The sequence below is a fragment of the Lolium perenne genome, chromosome 1, assembly GCF_019359855.2.
Source record: "Lolium perenne isolate Kyuss_39 chromosome 1, Kyuss_2.0, whole genome shotgun sequence".
Lineage (NCBI taxonomy): Eukaryota > Viridiplantae > Streptophyta > Magnoliopsida > Poales > Poaceae > Lolium > Lolium perenne.
Window position 1 is genome coordinate 148,978,840 of NC_067244.2, and position 21,907 is coordinate 149,000,746.

The 21,907-nt window shown below is 46.1% G+C and overlaps 3 protein-coding genes across 8 annotated transcripts; 1 reads left to right on the forward strand and 2 right to left on the reverse strand.

Moving 5' to 3' along the window:
• The first annotated feature begins 6,109 nt into the window (after positions 1-6,109).
• On the forward strand, positions 6,110-7,872 carry LOC127307352 (transcription factor MYB87-like). Its single transcript, XM_051338091.1, has 3 exons — positions 6,110-6,277; positions 6,845-6,974; positions 7,151-7,872. Exons 1-3 carry the CDS (start codon positions 6,175-6,177, stop codon positions 7,683-7,685), a joined length of 768 nt encoding a protein of 255 aa, XP_051194051.1. The 5' UTR covers positions 6,110-6,174; the 3' UTR covers positions 7,686-7,872.
• An 819-nt stretch (positions 7,873-8,691) lies between these two features.
• On the reverse strand, positions 8,692-13,101 carry LOC127307332 (protein ALTERED XYLOGLUCAN 9). Of its 6 annotated transcripts, none has more exons than XR_007855426.1 (3): positions 11,687-13,101; positions 11,111-11,226; positions 8,692-9,081 (listed from the first exon to the last, which is right to left on the reverse strand). XR_007855426.1 is itself a non-coding variant. In XM_071819085.1 (2 exons), the coding sequence occupies exon 1, from the start codon at positions 12,747-12,749 to the stop codon at positions 11,712-11,714; it is 1,038 nt and encodes a 345-aa protein (XP_071675186.1). In that variant the 5' UTR covers positions 12,750-13,101; the 3' UTR covers positions 8,692-9,081; positions 11,687-11,711. The 6 variants fall into 6 exon arrangements, 4 of the variants coding, with proteins under 4 accessions (XP_071675186.1, XP_071675185.1, XP_051194035.1 ...); XR_007855424.1 differs by having other exon boundaries at positions 11,111-11,290; XM_071819085.1 differs by lacking the exon at positions 11,111-11,226.
• Positions 13,102-15,616: 2,515 nt separating this feature from the next.
• LOC127307362 (histone H4) lies at positions 15,617-16,086 on the reverse strand. The gene has a single exon (XM_051338101.2). It carries the CDS (start codon positions 16,035-16,037, stop codon positions 15,726-15,728), a length of 312 nt encoding a protein of 103 aa, XP_051194061.1. The 5' UTR covers positions 16,038-16,086; the 3' UTR covers positions 15,617-15,725.
• Positions 16,087-21,907: the final 5,821 nt, after the last annotated feature.

A 21,907-nucleotide genomic window follows, 5' to 3' on the forward strand; every position in this document is an offset into this window, starting at 1 on the left:
GAGGCGGCGCGAGGTGCCCAGACCATAGGGCTGCGTGGCCAGGGCAGGGGCCGCGCCGCCCTATGCTCTGGCTGCCTCGTGGCCCCTCTTCGTTTCGTCTTCGGACTTCTGGAAGCTTCGTGGAAAAATAGGCCCCTGGGCTTTGATTTCGTCCAATTCCGAGAATATTTCCTTACTAGGATTTCTGAAACCAAAAACAGCAGAAAACAGCAACTGGCACTTCGGCATCTTGTTAATAGGTTAGTTCCAGAAAATGCACGAATATGACATAAAGTGTGCATAAAACATGTAGATAACATCAATAATGTGGCATGGAACATAAGAAATTATCGATACGTCGGAGACGTATCAGGCGTGCGCGCCACTAAATGGTTCCACGCGACAAGATGCAGGGACTTCATTTTTTGCTAAGCGAGGCAAAGCGGCGCACTAGTTTTTCCAACTCCTTCACATAAAGATCTTTGGAAATCCTAGCAGCATCAGTGGTACCAGAGTACAGCCAGAGGGGATTCGCGCGATCCTAAATAGGTTGCACGCGAATTCTCAAGAAATGCGCTATGATCAGCACACCCGACAATTATTGTCCTTGTGTGTTCTGCAGAGCCTTGATCTGAGCAATCAGACACTCTTTAGTCGCCAATTCTTCGGGAGTAGCTTCAGCGTTCCAAGATTTACGCCTAAAGATTTCATGCGACATATCAAAGGGAGCAAGACCATACTGTTGGGTGCGAGTCGACTCATCCTTGATGTACAACCATTTTTTGCGTCAACCTTGGACCGAGTCGGCGAATTTCAGGTCAAAATACCAGGCTTCTGGCCGCATGCAGATGCAAACACCACCTACATCGTAGATGGCATTTCTCGAGTTGTTGCGTCAGAGGTAAAAAATGTGTTTCCATAAGCCCAGTGGGGATGGACGTCGAGGAAGCACTCGAAAAGTGTAATGAAGATGGAAATATGGAGGATGGAATTGGGAATCAGCTGGTACAACTGAATCCCATAAATGAAGAGAAGTCCCCGAAGGAACTTATGAACTGGGACGGAAAGGCTACGAATGAGGAAGTTGGCGAAAATTACCCGATAAGCTTCGGGAGGATTTGGAGTTGCTTCATCACCGGGGATCTTCATCGCCCCGTCGTTCCTTAGCAGGACCACCCTCTTGAGCTTGCGTTGATCCATTGAGGTGAACTTGGATCTCTCCCATCCAGAGACTTTTTCTTTCTCCGCTCGAGCGGTCGTACCAAAGGCGATGTTCTTGGTGCGCTTGGTCCGAGGCGGCATGGCGGTGAAGCAGCAGCACAGAGGAATAGAGGGAAAGCTTGGCGCAGGGGATGCACAAGGTATTGGAGAACACAGGCAATGGCAGAGGCATAAAAGATTTGTGCGGTGGAGTGAATAAGGGGAATGAGATCCAGGGTTAATCCTTTTAACCTAGAAGATGAAGCGGTTGGACCGTTGGATGTGCGCGGAACAATCATGGCCTGACGCGTGGCAGGGAAGTAAAATTATTTTTACAGTTTAACTTGGAAATGGAGGAGTTGCTGCGCGCGTGCCGGGAATTTTGGAGAACGTGCGAACCCCACTTCATGCGATGTGGGGGAAGAGCAGAAATTTTGGACCCACAAAATAGTGGTCCATCAGCAGTAGTGGCTTCCCGAGGCGACAACACATGGTCTTCGTCAGCATCGACGTCAAGGACGAGAAAATCTTCGAGTTAACAAGACAATATATGACGGAAGTATTAAAATATGGAGCCTATGTCCAGCTGCAAGCACCCGACCATAGGCTCGGGGGATACTCTTATCAACAGTATAGATTATACTGCTGATAAGACGAGGCGAATGATGAAAAAAATATAGAGTTGATTAACAACAAAGTTGAGCCTACACCCAAGTGCAAACACTCGGCTGTAGCCTCGGGGGCTACTCCCATCGGGAGCGTTGGTGTGCACCCGATGAAATTTGATAATAAATAAAGCAATATAGCAAGGCAATATAGAATGGAACCGAAGAATTTCGATTGTGGGCATACATTTTCGAGTTTTGCAAAACTCGTCATGTACTCCCATCAGGAGCCAAGATATTATTTGGTGAAATACATTAACCCGAAGAAATAGGGTATTCCATCAGCCGAAAAAGGCACTCGACAATATATTCTCAGAGCGCATCCGTCGCGATAAAAACTCTTGATGCCCACTTACAAAAGGGTCACGAAGATAAGACCCCGGGATCCGTCATGTGTAGCGTGGTATCGCACCCGAATGCGCTCTCCCACTTTATTCACATCAACAGATGTGAAGAAAATCCCGGTGGACGCGTTGGGTGCTTGATAAAATAGCCGGAATTCAGTTTTCGATAAGTCTTAAAGCGGCATGTACTGAATTACACCAGTATCCCAAGTTTGATTCAAGGGACTCGAATTTCAAGTAGGTTTATGTGGATTTGCCACAAGAGCAACTAACTGGTACCTGATCCGTCAGATGAACCAACCTCATTTACCTTTATCCATGTACAAAATAGATATCAAGTAAGAATTGTACATAAGTCGAAAGTATTTTCAAAAAGAAGAAAGATGGAGATTTTTCCCGACTCTACGACTCGAGTAAAATCTTGGGGGCTACTGACATAGGTATGCCTAAGAGGCATGTCGCATATATACCCCTGGTCTATGATTGGAGTAGAAGGCCCATGGACTCGAAGATATGGAGCCCCAGAAGGTTGAAGATGTTCGGATTAGAAAAGTAGAGTTATTATAGGAAACTTGTATCAATATAGGAAAAGACCCAGTGTGGCCTAATAATCTGTACTTGTACGACACGGAAAACCCTTGACTTCACCTCCTATATAAAGGTGAAGCTGAGGTCGAAATAAGGATCAAATCATCGTAAACCCCAGCCACCGTATTTTGTTGAGTTGTACGTCTTTGTTTGTCTGACAACCTTCGAGATCTACTTGCCCTCTACTTTCTACGAAACCCTAAGTCTACAATCTGTAGGCACTGATGAGTCGATACCTCGTCAGTTGGGGAGTATGCATCAATAGCGAGATTTGTTCATCCATGTGACAGGGAGATACAAAGGGACCACTTGGTGAGATTACATCCATGAAAGTTGCGCGGGGTAGGAATAGGTCATGGGGATGGAAGCACACGAACGAGTTGAATAGCCTTGTCGGCAACGATATTGAACTTCGTATTATGATACCGACGATCATATCTCGGACGAGTGTCGGTATTGAATGAACAAAATGAATAATACTCAAAACAATGGTTCAAACGATGATCATATGTTTGTGTAATGCATAGAGATCCATATGGTTATCTAGACCCCACTTGTGATCGGTTGTCCGGAGAAATTGTATGGGGTTATATCGGCGTTATTCCTGAACCGTAGGGTAACACACTTAAGTGTTCAACGAAACTCAAGATAGTTTTGGATGGAATTGGGAGAGATATTTGGAATAGGGTTTCGGAGTTATCCGAAAGGTGTTCGGAATAGTTCAGGAGGTGTCCCGGACAAATGGAACTTAAAGGATATGTTTAATATGTGTTAATTAAATGAATTAATATATTCAGTTATTTAAATATATGTTTTATTTAATTAAAAGGGGCATTCATACCTTAATTGGGCCCCATATGGAAAGGGGGCCATATGGAAAGGGAAGGAGCGGCCGGCCCGCTAATCGGGTAGGGGGAGGGAGGGTGCGGCGGCAACCCTAGAGCTAGCCGGCCGGCTCCCCAAGTCCACCTCCTCCTTTTTTGTCCCACCTTGCCCCCTTATGAAGCATTTCCTCCATTTGCCCCTATAAAAAGAGGCCTATATGGGGAAATAAATACACAATTACGTAGAGAAATATCTCACTCTAGTTTTGTTCTTCGTGCGGTTCCCCGAAGAACTCCATAGGGAGGGAGATAGCTCCAACCAGTACACGGGAGTGCTGCTTTGGATCCAGATCCAGAAGATCTACTTCCGCAACTTCGCTGGATCGGGTTCAGGAGCGTCGTTGAGCACCGTACGTGTGCGAAACTATGAGGTGATGCAACTGCGGCACTCGATGTCGTGGGAGAGCACTTCTACACGAACTGAGGTCGGCAACGAGTACGCCTACATCAACCACATTCTAGCGGAACGTTAACCGCTATCGGTATACGAGGGTACATCACTGATATCATCTCTATTACTGCATTACTCCTTGGATAGATCTTGGGCATATTAGGGTTTGCATTAAGTTAGAATTTTTTGTTTTCTGCTGCGAACCCCTACAGATCTACCCAACAGATCAAATCATCTTTACCCAAAAATACGTTTTAGAAACGGTCACATTGAAGTTTATCACACTCAACTTGATGATCTACTTCAATTCCATCAACTTAAGTGAAATCCAACAAGTTTTATTTAAAAGCACAGAAATTTCCTAGATTTTCTAGGCACGAATGGAATGCACACGTCTATTTCCTCTTATTTCTAGTCTCTAATCCTCGGATGTTACAAAGATCATTAGTCGATCTTCACCATCAGAAGCGCCATCAACCTCCACTTTCATCAATAGCTCCACCAACGTCTCGTCGTCATTGTCCATTGTGGCAATACGCGAAACACCTTGTGGGCGAGACGAATAAACAACATTGACGTGCGCCGTTGTTGTGAGGCGAGTTGGGGTCGAAGAGGACATGCACTGCCAAACAAGAGGGGACCAACGACGTGTGGTGGCGGCGACTAGAGAGTTGGGGCTTGTCTGCCCTGTCGGATTGCTCCCAGAGCACGGTGGAAACAGTGGCCATTTCGGCCAAAACAAGACGACATTTGGTCGAAGGTGGGTGGGAGGTGGCTGCGTCGACGGTGATTCTCCAAGGTGGGAGGTGGATCGGGAGAGTCAGAGGGAGTTGGGAATGGGCGTGTGTGGCTGCCAAAGAGCCCCGCAGGCGAAATCCAATGTGTTCTAGAGTGCCGGCGCTTCCAACCCAGCCCTTGTGGGTAGGGTCGGCATGGGGTTGCCGGCTATTGTGTTGGGATCCTAATTGTGTCAGTTAGTTAAGGGGTCGCTGGTGGGAGCCCAATTTGTGGCCAACACCCCAGTAAGGCTACTGGGAGCGCTATTGAGGCTGCCAATGGGGATGCTCTTAGAAACAGTTGGTTGAAGGTAGATATTCGATTGTGACGTAGGCGTTTTAGAACATAGAAGCCCACAATGAGCTCTACTAAATGGGCTAAACAAAAATCTGATACATAACCGACATGGGTAGTGACTACCATGGCCCACAATTCTAATTTAAGTACTCCCTGGGTTCCTCCATAATTCTAGTTTTAGTTCAAATTCGAGCTAGGGGTATTCTTTAAGAGCTCCTTTGATTTATGGATAGCAGAGAGTGGTATTCTTTAAGAGCTCCTTTGATTTATAGGATAGAAAAATCATAGGAATATTAAAATCATATGATTGAGATGCCATGGCTAGTTGAATCCTATAGGAAGAGTTGTGTTTGATTGTGTTCAAAGGAAATTTTCCATGAGGTATGACCTAATGTTTTATTACTATAGAATTTGCACTACATGATTGTTATAGGATTAGTTCCTATAGGACATGTTCCTATGAATCAAACAACTAGTGTAAGAAAATTTTCCATAGAATCTAAATCCTACACAATTTCTATACAAATCCTATAAATTAAAAAGCCCTAAAGCAAAAGGAGTAGTAGAAGTATTATTACAATGATTTCTTGCTATAAGTAGGTCACTAAAGCTATACGAAGAGAATATAATTGCCACAGAATACCTTCACGGCTGGGTTACCTTTACTGCCACTATTTTCCTTTTTACCGTTTTACCTCTACAGTCTTATCAGTCGTCTGTCAAATTCTCTCTCTTTTACCCTTCCCTTTCCCTTCACCCATTCTCTTTTCTCTTTTCTCTTTTCTGAGAATATAGGAATCGTTGGTTTAGACACAAGACAAACACAATAAAACAACGAGAGGAAGAAAGATATATTATATATGACAGTGCAGTAAAATCTGAAAATTTGAAACTCTATCACGCATTGTGTATTTCACACCACTATGTAACTAGTATTTATAAGCCATGCCATTGGGCCATCCGTTTGTGTTCTTGTGCCCTTACTGGAGACAGGCAAAAACTCTGCCAGTAGAGAAGCAAAATAGTTCAGTGGTAAATAGAAGAGGAGGATGAAGAAGGGGAAGTGGTCCAAGGAAGAGGATGCCTTGATGAAAAAACACATTGAGAAGTATGGCATTGGCCGTAGTTGGCAAACATTGGCTGAAACTTTAGGTTAGTTTTCGTTTCCATGCACAACATACACTTTTAACTGTTCATATTGCTGCTAGGTCGATCTATTAACTCCCCTAATCCCATTTATACTAAGTTATTGAAGAAAATGAAAACATGGCGCTAAATGTGATGCAATTGTTTGTTTGGCTCGCAAATGATTTTCCTGAAAAGTTAAGTTATCAGGATAGTGTAACTTACTGTTGTTTTCGAGCATGTTTCAATTCAGGACATGTGCAGTAGAGATTGGTCCATCTTTTATGGTCTCATAGGTTTATCTTAGTTGCACAAAATGAATACTTTGCTTTCGTTTCTAATATTCCCAGTTTATCTTGGAATTACTTGAGATGTTCTGTATCGAATTTGCACTCCAATGTTTCTGTCAGGAGTTGATGAGGCCGATATCCTAGTCTTGTTCTAGTTCTTTGGCCGTTTTTTCCATTCACAAACACCTCTCATGTTCAAATTTGAAATGATCACTGGCATTTTGGCAGGACGTGCATAAGCTAATCGACGCTCACCCCTGTTGCCGAAGCATCAGTTCTGATTAGTTTGTTCATGAATTGGCAGGGCTGCAGCGCTGCGGCCGGAGCTGCCGATCACGATGGCTGAACTACCTCCGTCCGGGGCTGAAGCACGGCAACTTCACGCCGGCCGAGGAGATGATCATCTGCGAGATGTACAGCAAGAGGGGAAGCAGGTAAGCCTGAAAGAAAAACCCATGTCTTGATGTCATCGACAACCTAGCACTGCACATATGACAGTTTCTTCTCCCATCTCCAGTGCTGTTTCTTCACAAGTTAACTGTTTATCGGAGCTAAACATTGTGCTTCTTTAATCTGATCCTCCTGCTTTGGCTGCAATTTGATCCAACAGCTGGTCCGTCATCGCCGCCCAGCTCCCGGGAAGAACAGACCTCGCCGTCAAGAACTACTTTCACAGCACGATCGCGAAGAAGTTCACCGGCGCGAGCCGCGCTGCCGTCGCGCGCCGCAGGCGCCACCGCCCCTCTGCAAGCACGACGTCGGACGCCACGAAGCCGGACGAGCTCGCGCTGGTCGCCCACGACGAGGAGAGCGCCACTACAGGTTCGTCATGCCATGCCGGCGGCATGGTGGACACGCCCGTCCTGGCCGGCCCGCTGCCGGCGCGCCCACCGCTGGCCATCGCCGCCGGCTACGTGGTGAAAGAGGAGGTCGGCGAGGCAGCGTGGACTGAGAGTAAGCCGGCCGTGGCGCGTGCGCTTCTGCTGCAGAACGCACCGGCGCCGCCTGGTGATGAGGCTGGCGCCATGGACTTGGTCTGCGCCCCCATGTCCCCGATCCCCCTGGCGTTCATGGAGCCGGGCCTGCCTTGGATTGGCGGTTTCGACAGCTTGCTGCCCTGGTTCGATGACTGGTACTCTAGTTAAGTGGCTACGTGCGTAGCATTGGCCATCATCAATGGCTCGTCTTCAAGGAATAGCTGTAAGATTGTCACGTACTGTGAAACAATTATGTTGTGAGGATTGGGAATTTGAGTAGTTGCATGGCCATGAGTGACCTTGTTATTCTGACTTTCAGTTGATGCAATTCCTAAACACTGCAAGAGTTTCTTCAGTCATGATCTTTCCCTCGCTCACAGCGTGTTTGGAAACTTTTGGGGAATGGGAGTGGGAATTAAGAGAAGGGAGTTAGTTGGGGGATTAGGTTTGGGAAGTGGATTATTAGTGTCATTCCCACGTTTGGTACGAGGTGGGAATTACTAGAGGGAGTTAAAATTATGTAGAGCTTGCAGACGTGCTCTGCTATGTGCTGGTCTCATTCGCCGACCAGCGGTAAGAAGCGACCTTCCTCGTGTGCGTAGAGCTTGGAGACGTCCTGCGAGGCCTTGCGGCCACACATGTCGACACGGCTCTTGTAGCCTGGACGTGCAGAGCGAGCTGCGGGCAAAGGACGTAGATCGTTGTACTCCGTAACAACTAACAAGCCAGGAGATGCAACTTAGACCGATTCAGCTTGTTGTGCAGGCTGGTTATGTACTTAAACCTCCTTTCTGCTAGGTCTCATGCAAGCGACGACGAGCCGGACCGGCGATGGCGCGTTGGGATGACACAGCCACGCTGCTCGCCCAGCTCGAGATGCAGAGACCGGCAAGACATTGCGGAGGACGCAGGAGAGGTTCACTCATACCAAAGGTTGTGGATGAGCCTCCAATTCCCTAACCCCGCCTGAATTACCTGCCCCCTCCCAGGGAATAGATCACAGGGAATAGACCTCTTTAATTCCCTATCCCCTTCCCTCCTCAACTCCCATTCCCACGTACCAATCGATGGATTTTTAGTCTCACACAAATCAACTCCCATTCCCTAACACCAACACCCCCGAACCAAACACGCTGTCAGTAGCCTGATTCAGCTACAAATCACGTAGATAACATTCTGAAGAGATAATCTGTTTAATAAGAAACCAAACTATGCTCAGCCAGCGGTTATCGTATCCAACATAATATCGATCGCGTCCTTAACAGAGGATAAATGGAAGACACAGCTAGAATAAGAGTACAAGAAAATTTGTATCAATTAATCCAGAAACAGGGTTCATGCATGACCAGGACTCCTGGTTTTTTAACCGTGGGAGCCCACATCAGATTCATGTATAGCCAGTATAGGGTACAACTCGGAGAGTGAAACAACCGAACAGCAGGATCCTTTGCTCTAGGGCGTCCGGTTCAGTGCGCGCTGCTGATTTCGCTGTCAGAACACTCCGGTTCTTCTTGGAGTCCGGATCTTAACCGGCCTTACCAAGGCTTGGTTAACAAGGTAATGACTAGAGCAGAAGTAACACAAGTGCATGAGATGATAACATTTTTTCATGCAGTCTTAGTAGCAAAACAGCTATATATTTAGTCAAACACTTCAGTGGTAAACTAGAAAAAACAAGGTGAACCAGAAACGGAGAACAGCCAATTGAAACAAAGGAATTGTGAGCAGCCATGAAAGTTTACAATAGTTTATCTTTAACATCAATATTTAAATAGAAAACCTAAAAAAGTTAAGTAGAAGTTACTGCAAGATTATCCATGCACTATTACATGCTATATAGGCCAAACAATACCTTCAGGCACAAATGGATTGCTTGAAATTGCTAACAGGACTATACAACAAAGAATGAGCACATATAATAAAGAAGGAAATATGTCCTAGATAAACCTAAATATTCCTACACGCCACGAGGTTCATATGGCATTTTTGCAAATTGAAATACTACGAAGCATTGGCTCCTCAGCGGTTCTGGTGGAACTAGTTTGCAGATAGGAAAACTGAAACTAGAATCACAATTAATAGAACAGACCAGAACAGAGGAAGTGCATTGAGCACACATGTTTATTATTGCACGTGTTAACAGTGCATTTAAGGAATATTTTCTCTACAGGACTTCTACAGGTTCTCGGGATAAATTAACTACCAGGAAGCATGAAGGACCAAAGACTACACAAAGGAAGCAAGTAAATTATTTTTCTTCATGGACAGGATTTTTCCTCAAAAAACAAGAAAGAGTAATATGATTAGAGCTACTGGAATAGTATGCATCCATCCTTTGTAATCTTAGTGTAACCTTCTTTACAATGTAGTCATACGATTATAGCGTGTGTTCAACATCATGTGATGCATTAGCATGTAGCACAGTCATACGATTATAGGCTTCAAAATCATGCCAATGTTAGAAATACCCCAACTAATTGTGTTAAGTACTCTCTCTGTTCCATTATTGTTGTCGTGGTTTTAGTTCAAAATTTTGAACTAATACCACGACAAGAACTATAGAACCGAGGGAGTAGTATATAACTATATCGAAAGGATTTAGGTACATTTACAGTCATCTGAGAATCAACTTGACATTTAAACATATTACTCGAGTTTGTCAAATTGGATATGTCAGTGATTCTGACTTCCGATCCGAATGCTGAAAGCGTCACCAAATGATTCATAGAACATTTATGCATGATTAATAACAATAAGAAGACCAATTGCCAGAAAAAGGAAGTTGAATGTTTCCTAGTATTTACTCAAAATGTCCTCTCCTACATGTCAGAGTCGCCATCTTAGTTATTACTAGAGAAAAAAAGTATACAGTACATTTCCTAGAAAAAAAAAGACTAATTCCATTAGAGCTAGTGGAATGATATACATACATCATTTGTACTCTTAATGTAACCTTCTTTACAAAGTAGTCACTGTGTTCTACGCGTGTGTTCAACATCATGTGATGCATTCAGCATGTAGCACAGTCATAGGGTTATATATAGCTTCAAGATCATGTCAATGTTAGAGATACACCAACTAATGGTGATAAGTAGTATACAACTATGTCGAAAGGATATAAGTACATTAACAGTCATCTGAGCACAAACTCGACATTTACGCATATATCTTAAGTTCACCAAATTGGACAAGTCTGTGACTCTGACTTCCGATCCTGAGTGCTGAAAGCATCACCAAACGACTCATAGAACATTTATGCATGATTAATAACAAGAAAACAATTGGCAGAAAAAGGAAGTTGAATATTTCCTAGTGTTTAGTCAATATGTCCTCTCCTATACATGTCAGAGTTACCATCTTAGTTGTTACCAGAGAGAAAGTATACAGTACGTCATTCCAGTTTGTCATTCAGCGAAAAACAGTGTGGTTCTAAGATGTCCTTATATTACACTCTAATGTTGAGCCATCCAATGGAGACTTCTGGCACACAGCCAAAATGTTGAACCATTCAAAAGAACCTTCCTATTTAACAACACATTCTAATTACCCGCATATGGTAATGATCCAAAAAAAAAAGGGGGTTGAGAGCACACCTGCTTCAAGAACCCCTACCAGTACTCAAATCCTTCGTTGCGATTCAATCACTAATGCATTGAGCATGATATGCATGATAGCTCATACACCACGCCATCATAATGCACCCCGTCACCTGAGAATCAACTTGACATTTACCCATATATCTCAAGTTTGTCAAATTGGATAAGTCTGTGATTCTGCGTGCAAATGCTGAAAGCGTCACTAAACGATTTATAGAGCATCTATGCATGATTAGTAACAATAAAAAGAACAATTGCCAGAGAAAGGAAGTCGAAAATTTCCTAGTATTCACTCAATATGTTCTCTCCTACATGTCAGTCACCATGTTATAGTTATCACCAGAGAGAAAAGGTATACAATACATCATTTCAGTTTGCCATTCATTCAGCCAAAAAGAGTATGGTTCTAAGATGTCCCTATATTACACGCTAATGTCGAGCCATCCAATGGCGACCTCTAGCACGCAACCAAAATGTTGAAGCAATGAAAAGAACCTTCCTAGTATTTCACAACACATTCTAGTTAACACCACGTATGGTGATGATCCAAAAGAAGAAGGGTTGGGAGCACACCTGCTTCAAGGACCCCTACCAGCACTCAAATCCTTTGCTGTGATTCAATCACTAGCGCATTGAACATGATATGCATGACAGCGTCGTACACCACGCCGTCATAGTGCATCCCGTCAGGCGTGCATTCACATCCCCGGGTGAGTTTTCCCACGTCGAGCAGCCGGAACGGGCCGCCGTCGCGGCGCAAGATGCACCGCTCGTCCACCTCACGGTCGTAAGCCTGCAGCACGGTGCTGTTCATGCGCGCTCTCTTGGCCTCGGTGTTGAGCATCGGGTTGACGAGGTGCGGCAGGCCGAGCCAGAACATGTGCGGCGGCGGCGGCACGGGCAGCGAGGAGCGGAGGGAGTTGGCGGCGTCGGCGATGGCCGCGAGCGCGTCGCCGTACCGCGAGGCGTCGGTGGCGTGGAGCATGTGCCAGAGGCCGGAGCCGAGCACGAGCACGTCGGGGGCGCGGGGCGCGAGGCGGAGGTCCTCGCGGAGCAGGCGCGTGAGGTTGGCCTCGAAGGGCGCCCAGATGAAGTCGACGGAGATGCCCCGGGCCGGCACGGCGGCGTGGTAGTCGCTGTGGCGGCGGAAGAGGTCCGGCTCGGCGGCGGCCGCGGCGGCCGGGTCGAGCAGCAGGCGCAGCAGCGCGAGCACGAGCAGCCGCGCCTGCGAGTCCCCGGCGACCATGATCCAGGAGCCGTTGAGCAGGGTGGACGCGTCGTGGCGCGTCAGGCGCGCGAAGCCGCAGGTGGAGGCGAGCGAGGGCGGCCACGACCAGGCGCGGGCGGTGGCGGGGGAGGCGGGGGACCAGGTGACGCGGTGGAGGAAGGAGAGGCAGGAGGCGGAGGAGGAGGAGGAGGGGGAGGCGGGGTGGAGCGGGTGGAAGGAGGCGATGAGGAGGTGCGGCAGCGAGGGGAGGTAGGGGGAGAGGTGGACCCCGACGGCGAGGGAGACGAAGAGCGCGCCGGAGAAGAAGAGCACCTTGTTGCGGCTGAGGTGCCACCCGGCGAGGCCCATGGGGACGAAGAGCACCACGCACGCAGCAAACACGCCCACCTGCGCGCCGGCGGAAACCATGGACCGACCTGGCCGGCCCCCACGACCGAGTTCGCAAGCCAAGGCGGAGGTCCACCAGATCTGGGGCGGCAGACCGGAGGTTGGGCGAGCGGGCGCGCGATCGGCGCGAGAAGTAGGGCCGCCGTGTGGTGCGGGTTGGTGGAGCGGTGGTAGGGCCGGGGTGCGAGGTGGGGGGAGCTGAGGGGAGGAGGTGGCCGGCGGGATGGGAACAGCGGAACGGCAGTCGGGTGCCTCCGGCGATTTGGTGCCTTCTGAGTTTGAGCCGGGGAGGGGGGGCGGTGACGCGCGTTTCGCCGGCGTGGATCTAGTCCAGCACAGGGCCCTGTGGCCGCCTCGGTTCGGCACCAATTTTTGTGTCGGTTATCAAAAGATTATTGTATGTTTTTCTTGTGTTTCGTTAATTGAGGCTATATTCTAGCGCAAAGTGCAAGTAAAAAAATCCACATGTTCCCCAATCTTCTCAAAATTGTATTATTTGCCCTTCCAGATTTCACTCTTTCACTCAGAAGCAGATCATACTCCTAAATGATGTAGGCATATGAATGCAAACGGATTGGATCGGATATGCATTCTCTGAAACGAATTTAGTGCGAAAATTATCCTATCTGTTTACACTTGCACCGCTACAGTAGCCTAAAGAACGTTGAGTTCCACGATCCGGTACACCATCGAGGGTTTTCGTCCCCTCGTCGGCGATGTCGGTGCTTTGCTCCACCTCCGGTGACCTTGGGCCTTAGAGGTGTGGCAGATCATGGCCCCTCGCCGGTGGAAGGGTTCCCATTCTTTGTTTAGGTTGTTTTTTCAGTGTCTTTTTTAGGATGATGAGGGTGCAACTACATCCTGCACTCAGAATATATTTCTCCCCGCCCTATCCTCGCTCTGGTGGTGTATATAGCGATGGCGGGTGTGTGGAGTTGTGTGCCCGGCGAATCTCCTGGAAACCGGTCGGTTTTCGACTTCATTGGTGTTGTTTCATATCATTGTCTTCCGATCTTCGGTTGTCATCACTGAAGTGACCTTGGTTGTTCTGGTGTGTTGGTCATTTCGGCAAGACGACTTATATATGTCTACTACAATAAACTTCACTACGACAAGTTTTGTCTGCCTCCTATGATGGGGGGGGGGGGGGGGGGGCGAGAATAGGGGCGCCCCTTCGTCTCTTGTCTATACTCAGCACTATATGATCGAAAGATCTACATGTGTATTTTATTAATTTAACGCTTTCTGTATTGATGGTGATTATTAATAGATGAACGAAATTTTCGCAAAGAAGAATGAAAGTTGCCCCTTCTTATCATACTTCGCGCAGGTTCAATTGGCATTGTGTTAAGAGATCACCAGGTAACATTCTGGGTACAAAATGCTTGTATTTGCCCCCATGTAGCTTTTGTAGCGATGGCGAAGGCATTGACAATGCGAGAAGGGTTAGCTAACAGTATGGGGTTTAATGTTATTCAGGCCGAATTAGACTCGATGGAGACTATTGAAGGTTGTACAGGAGATGAAGTGTGGTGGAATGAATCATCAGCTATTTTGGTGGATTGTATCTATTTTGTGTCACTCATTGTTCGAGGGAAGTGAACTAGGTTTTACATGATCTAGCTAGTGAGTCTTGTGATTAGAAGCCCCAAGCTTTATTTTAAGCGACTGATAAACAATGTAGTATTTGGTTGGTGATTAATAAATCTTTGCAGTAAAGTCATGTTGGTTTCTTCAAAAAAAATCGCAATCCAATTCATTTGTGTGACACGAATCTTAAAGCAAGAAATCGATGGCAAAAGCAAACTCCCGTTCACGGATAAAAACATTTTCGGCACTATCAACCTTTTGTGGCACACAAGGAACACACTCATCCCATTAAGACATTGTTTATTTCTCTCGTACTTCCACCACAAAGAAGTTTGGAGATGAGCCCAATAGCCTACCATCCCCTCAAGTACTCTTCCAAAAATACACTAATATGAGAGGGAGTTTTATCTAGGCAAAAATGAGGAGATTTACGAGATATCTGAGGATTATTCCATCCAAATCGAGAGAAGTAAACAGACTACTAATGGTTTTCCGTAATTTATGACTCACATCCCATCCTCTAAAATACACTAGAAGTAAACAAGCAATTACTAATTAGCTAATGTATCACGCCATTAGATCATGTGTTTGTTCTTTTTTGAACAGGGAAGGGCGCCGGAGGCACCAATTTGTATTCAGCTCGGCTGCAAACCAGAGCGTCAATTCCAAAATCTTGCCGATCTGAATGTTGAAAGATTGAGATACTAGCAGAGCATGATGGAGTAAAATGTAAAATGAGCTTTACAAACACAGCTGTAAATACCTCGTGATAAGCGTGGCAAGCAACCAAAAATAGAAAAAAACACAGCTGTAAATAGAGATATTAGATCGTGTCGTAACCATCGTACAGGTCCAGGTTAAGCCCCAATACTAAAATCAAACAGTGTTGCGTTCGCAGATCTTACCGAAGTCTAAACACAGGCTTACTGAACATTCTGCTCAAGTGTTAACGCGCCCAGACTTCAGCCATCGACGAGTGATTCGAACAATCTCCTTCTGTTCTGAATGACTACACTGGGGCACAAATATTCAGAGCGTTCTACTTCATCAGAAGTTTAAACTGCAAGTAAAAAAACCGGTTTAAACTACCACGACCTTACTCAAACATAACAAAACTGAACTTTCATTAGCCGGGGGACTAAATCTGAACAGAGTGCTGAAACCTGAATTCGCTAGGTAGCCATGGCAGATTCGACATCACACTGGTCAGAGAAAACCACAGCCGGGGGACCAAATCTGAACAGAGGGATTCACAGGATCGAGCAGAACTCATTGCGAGATGGAACATCACACGAAACCATTTTATCAAATCGAAGGGGGAACTCATTACAAGCACCGGGACACAGCTACACGCCGAACGGCCCTAACCATATCGAAACCCTAACAGAGCGCGAGGACCACCGGGGCTCAGCCGCCGAAGCCGTAGAGGGTGCGTCCCTGGCGCTTGAGCGCGTAGACGACGTCCATGGCGGTGACGGTCTTGCGGCGAGCGTGCTCGGTGTAGGTGACGGCGTCGCGGATGACGTTCTCGAGGAAGATCTTGAGCACGCCGCGGGTCTCCTCGTAGATGAGCCCGGAGATGCGCTTCACGCCGCCCCGCCGCGCCAGGCGCCGGATGGCCGGCTTGGTGATGCCCTGGATGTTGTCGCGCAGCACCTTCCGGTGCCGCTTCGCGCCGCCCTTCCCGAGCCCCTTGCCTCCCTTGCCGCGGCCGGACATGGCTGACGGTGAGTGCTTTGCTGAAGGTGAGTCGAGAGGGATTGGGGAATTTTTGATGCGATGGAGATGGAGTGGTGGGGGGTTGGGTATTTATGGTGGAGACGGGCTGAGGGGATGCTGGATTTCCCGGCCTGTGATTCGTCGAGAGGGTGAGGCGCGGATCGGTGACGTGGCTGGGAGGAGAGGTGGAGGGGGTGGTTTGTGAAGCGTTGGATGGGGATAGAGGGCTGCTGTTCGTTTGATCTGAGAGGTGCGGATCGATGACATGGCGGATGGTTGATCACCTGAGCCTGGTCTTTCTCAGCTAGGGGCAGCCACACTGTTTAACTAGGGGAAATGTAAAATGATTCCAAGTTTCACCTGATACAATCATAACCACTTCTGAAAATTCAAATCCACTTTTACACATGATTCCAAGCTTCACATGGTGCTTGAAATGCGTTTTTACAAGCCTACGGAGAAGACCACTTAGGCTACATTTTGTTCAGGGTGTGTAGGCTCTCGTTAATATGGTGTTTTTGCTAGGTCCAATGTACCTATTATGAGAACTGCATTTTAAATCCATTTCAAGATGTTAAAAAAATCTGAAAAAAAATCTAGGTGTACATGATGATATGCTATGTTCACACACAAAAGTCCGTGGAAAATAGACATTTTTTTGTGGTTGTCTAGAAAGACAAAAACATATCCCTTGACATGCTATTTTGGAGTACCAAAAATTATCTTTCTTACACAAGTCACAAAATTTTCACTTTTTCGCGGAATTTTGTGTGCGGGCATAGAATGTTCTGATGTACGCCTATAATTTTTCGGAATTTTCAATACTTTAAAATGAATTTTTTAAAATAATGGGTGCATCTACACTTACGAGCCAAAATGGATATCCGTTCATCATTTGAACACCTTTACTGTTCTTGCTTTGCATCATTGCATAGTGTTGAGATCTCCATTATGATTTGTTTGAGTGAGAGAATGTGAGCTTGTTATTCTTGGAGGGTAACCCTCCTAGTTGGCTTGTTGGTTTGTGCTCTAATGACCTCTTCGTCGAGTTTCTGAAGTGGTTGTGGATCTTGCCATCTATGAATTGGAGGAAAAGCTAGCCATAAGGAAAGGGTATTTGTACTTCGTGGAATTGACATGGAGAAGAAGGTGAGCCTTCGTGGCGTTCATGAGACCTTCTTGGTAACCTGCATCTCTCCAACGTGGCGTATCTCACTTTATGTGAGGGAACACGGGAATACAACTTCATCTTTATGTGCCTCAGTTATCTCTATACCAGAGTTACTTTCTTGTGATAACCTTCGTGCTTGAAGTACTTATATATTGCTATCACTTGTGTTATATATATCTCTTGTGCTATGTTGCTTACTTTAAATTGTTGGTGCACCTTGTTGAGGCTACCTTATTTAGGTTTTGTGCTCTAAAATAAATGTTAGTTTAATTCCGCATTCTTACAAGCTAATTCGGAAATATCCGTAAAACGTCATTTCAATTGGTATCAGAGCAAGGTCTCTCCTTGTTTAGGCTTCACCGCCTAGAGCGTAAATATGTTGCTAGTAGTATAGTGCACAATGACACAGTTATCTTTGATGGCAAAAAATATCATTTATGGAGAATTCACATGCTTTGTAAACTTTGGACCTTGTATCCAGATATAGAGCGATATCTAGATGTAGGGATTTGTAAAATCTATCTTTAGATGATAAAAAAAATTACATCTCAAAGCTCAGGTATGTAATGAGTTTCTATTTTCTTTGATCCCAGAAGTTGATTTACTCATGATGATTTTAAAGTGCAAGTCGTCTTAAGATATATGGACCAAACTTAAAAGGATATTTGGTGGGTCTATTTCTGATACGTGCATTTTACATCATCAATATGGAGACTTATATGGTTAATTTTGAATGATATTTTCCATGATCAATCATTATTTATGCATTTTAGTTGATTTATGGGGACTTCCCTACAAAGTCTTTCATTGGTATTTAATTTCTAGGAGGCAGAAAACCTCTTTTTTGTATTTTGTTGTTTCAAGGACCTTCTGGGCGGCTAAAAATCAAAGGAGAAATACCTGATTACTTTTTTATCAAGAGGAAGACCGTGGGCCAAAGAAGTATGAGAGGGGAGCCACGAGGGCCAAACGAGGCCAGGCGGCGCGCCCACCACAGCTGAGCCTGCCACCTAGGCCCATTTTGGCCTCGAGCACTGTCTCGACCCCTCCTTTCGATAGAGCATCCGTCTCGCCAGAAAACCTACACCATATTTTTCCCAAGATTTACAGAGGCGACGGCGGAGGCGAAAGTCCTCGCCTACTCCGGGAGAGGGAAGGTCATGCATCACCAGAGCCTCCGGTGAAGGGGAAATTGACGCCATCTACATCACCACTCCTCCTTGGCATAGGGGAGGCCTCTCTATAAACATCCATGTGCTCGATTCATCGAGAAAACGATTCGTCTGGACTCTGGACTTCTACTTCTATGTGCGTCATTGTGTGGTTGTTGGACGTATACACGGGCATTTCTTGGGCCGGGCCAACCAAAGCCCGATGTGGAAAATCTTGGCCTAGGCCCGGTCCGATCCGAGCGTCGGGCCCAAAAATAGGCCCAAGCTCGGCCCATCACAAAGAAATCCCGTCGGGCCTTGGACCGACCGCTTCACTAAATCAAGGCCCAGGCCCGACTGTCGTGCCAAAAAGTTAGGCCCAGGCCCGACCTAGAGGCATGGTCGGGTCAGGCTTGGCTCGGGAATTTCGGGCTGGGCCGACCGGGGCCGGGTTGCCCATGGCCAGGTATAGGTGGACGCGATGGATCATGGATGAATGGATCATGGACAGGCCCCCCTTTCAGCGAATCCTATACACCGACCAGGTCGGTGCTTACCAAGCACCAGACACCCTAGTCGGGTATAGGGCCCGTCCCATTTTCGTTTTTATCTTGTTTTCGTTTTCTGTTTATTCATTTTCTTTTTTCTTTTCCTTTTCTTTTTTTTTCAAATTTCGAAAAGATTAAATTAAAAAATTGTTTAAAATTAAAAAATTTCCAAATTTAAAATTTGTTCAAATTTGAAAAATGTTCAAATATAAAAAATTTCAAATTTGAAAATTGTTCAAATGTAAAAAAAAATCAAATTTGAAAATTGTTCAAATATAAAAAATCATATTTAAAATTTGTTCACATTGAAAATTGTTCAAAGTAGAAAATTGTTCAAATTAGAAAATAGTTTAAACTTAAAAAAATTCAGATTAGAAAATTGTTGAAACTTAAAATTGTTCAAATTTAAAATTTGTTCCAATTTGAAAATTGTTCAATTTTTTTAAAAAAAGGCAAAAATCTTTTAAAAATTGTTCAAATCAGAGATGCTCAATTTTAAAATTTAAAAGTATTCTGATTTTGATAATTTTTTATTTTTCAAAAACATTCAAATTGTAAAAAATTAACAGACAGAAAAGAAACGAAAAAAGAAAATCGTTTACCTGTTGCTATTGGGCCGGGCCCAGTAAGGCACGTCGGGCGTGTGTGGGGTGAGCGGTGCCGTACGGGCACCGCACTGGTCGGCATAAAGGACGCCCCCCCCTTTTCTCCCCGTCTACTTTGCCCTATATGAACTGTGAACCAGATCTGGGCCCTTATTTTGCTCGTGCTCTAGGCCGTCGCTCTTCTGCCCTGGGTCAGAGCCGGTCCTGGTTGGAGAAGCTAGACTTAATATGGTATCTTCATGATATTAATATATTTCTTTTTATCAGAAAAATCAAAAGCTGACCATAGTTTTGAGGTGACTATCAAATGTGTTCAGTGATCAGCGGCGTCGACTTGTTCCCAGATTAAAAAGGCAGGTTGTCACGTTCTCCGGACTGGGGCAAGCGAAGAAGATGCATCGACCAAATATATCCCCAATCGCATCTGCCGTGCACACACCGTACCGTACGGCTTATTAACACAGGTCACAGCTTCCGTGTTTTCAGATAGTTGAAAGAAATGGTCACGGCTCAAAGTTGAGCTGCTTAACAGACCACCGCACCACCTCGAAACGACGACGTGCAAGCGATCAGAAAATACGATCTACCACCGGTGCACAGTTCACAAAAGTCAATCAGGATCGGCACGTTCCCATGATCATCCTGTCATGGTGTGATACTGATACACCGTCCACCGCAGGTTGGTCGGTACACGAACGTGGACTGAACCGCCGCATCTGCCGGCGACAAGCGCGCGTGTGTAAAATCCGCCAGCAGCTAGCTCCTCGCGGCAAATGCCAGCTACACGCACGTACGCGCGAGCCAAGGAGGAGAGAAACAACGGCGCGCTTTCTTTCCGCGTAACGAGATCTCGGTGCCACGTACGTACGGTACGGACGGCCTCTTACCCTGAACAACTCTCAAGGTCAACGACTAAAGATCTTCAATCTTTTCCTTAGCGACAATCCTTATCCGATGGGCTGACTACCACACTTGCTTGCCGCAAAAGATTGCAAGTTTGACAGGATAAAAACAGGCTAGACTCTTTCAAGTAACCAACAAATGTGTAGAGATGAGTACTAGACTTGGTCAGTTCGGTTTTCTATGTATGGAGACATGAAGGTTGTACCCCGTTCTATACATCAAAATTCAAAAACGATGCAATGGTATTTTTCATTTATAGAAGCCTTACAAGATAACATACCAATTAATCCGAAACCACAACGGCTCGCAACATTTAAAAATTTGACGAAGGGGTGATCATGATTCAGAGCCATATACCTATTTCACACCTACACACATGATCTAAAACAAGTGTAACGTGTTGATCACCACACTTGCTTAGTGCAATTTGACAAGATAGAAAAAAAAAAACAGGGTACTCTCTTTCAAGTGACCAACAAACAAGTAGAGATGTGTACTGGACTTGGTCAGTTTGGTCTTGGATGAATGGATGCATGGAATTTCCTGAAGAACGCTAGAGACCGAAGAATCCACGACTAAACTTTTTCATCCGAATAGAGGTTTTACTTGAGCTATGCATCAAAATAATGCACACAACCTTAACACACTGATCCTTCGAAGCCATCTTCTTGGCAACAAGAGTTGCAATGCCTAAGCGCTAGCTTCATGAAGGGGGACGCACATAATCAGGGCTGTATACCTTGGCCTCACACATACGGACATCATTTTAAATAGTCGCATTGGTCCAGCAGCGCGTGTTGTATGCAGACGCCGCTCCACCTTCTAACCTTCCAACACCCAATCCAATAACGATGGCCCCAAGGCCCCCAACACGGAGAATGGTGACGAGTGTCGTCACCGTTCGATACTGGAGACCCAGAAGACGCCCTCAAGCAATGGTGCACGTCGGGCGCTGGAGAGGTTCGGGACCACGGGGGAGGGAGGGGGGATAGGGTTTCGCTCACCGCCGCCTCAAAGACGACGACTAGGGTTGTGGGGTCCCGGTTTCCATGACTAATTGAAGATACTCAAATCTTGTTGCGTGCACACGTACTCCATAGTCCAAACCCTGGCCGCAGTACACACTCAATAATCGACCGGGTACCCACCAGGGACTACTGCTCCTTGAAAGGAGCTGCCAAACGAATCGGAACGTTCCCATCGTAGATCGTACCCAGAGGCAGACATAGGAACGTGCACCATCCCGGCGTCACATACGTACGCAATCCAACTGGGCAAAGTACCCGTGCGAATCGGAACGCTCCAACTTCTACGGGACCTCGCGCGAGACAGCGAGGGGCAAGACGACACGGCTCCAGTGGCTGGGGTCGGAGTTAAAACGATGCGTGTGTTTCCCGCCGCATTAACGCCGGATCACAATCAGCTTTGCCCCAGCTGACCCGTGATCGCAGGGAGTCCATAAACCAGTTCGGCAGTTCCCGTGGCCACGGGT

Coding starts and splice junctions, on each gene's coding strand:
- LOC127307332 (XM_071819085.1), bottom strand. CDS start 12,749: ATGGTTTCCGCCGGCGCGCAGGTGGGCGTGTTTGCTGCGTGCGTGGTG.
- LOC127307362 (XM_051338101.2), bottom strand. CDS start 16,037: ATGTCCGGCCGCGGCAAGGGAGGCAAGGGGCTCGGGAAGGGCGGCGCG.
- LOC127307352 (XM_051338091.1), top strand. CDS start 6,175: ATGAAGAAGGGGAAGTGGTCCAAGGAAGAGGATGCCTTGATGAAAAAA. Junction 6,278..6,844: donor AACATTGGCTGAAACTTTAG/GTTAGTTTTCGT, acceptor ATGAATTGGCAG/GGCTGCAGCGCTGCGGCCGG. Junction 6,975..7,150: donor TACAGCAAGAGGGGAAGCAG/GTAAGCCTGAAA, acceptor TTGATCCAACAG/CTGGTCCGTCATCGCCGCCC.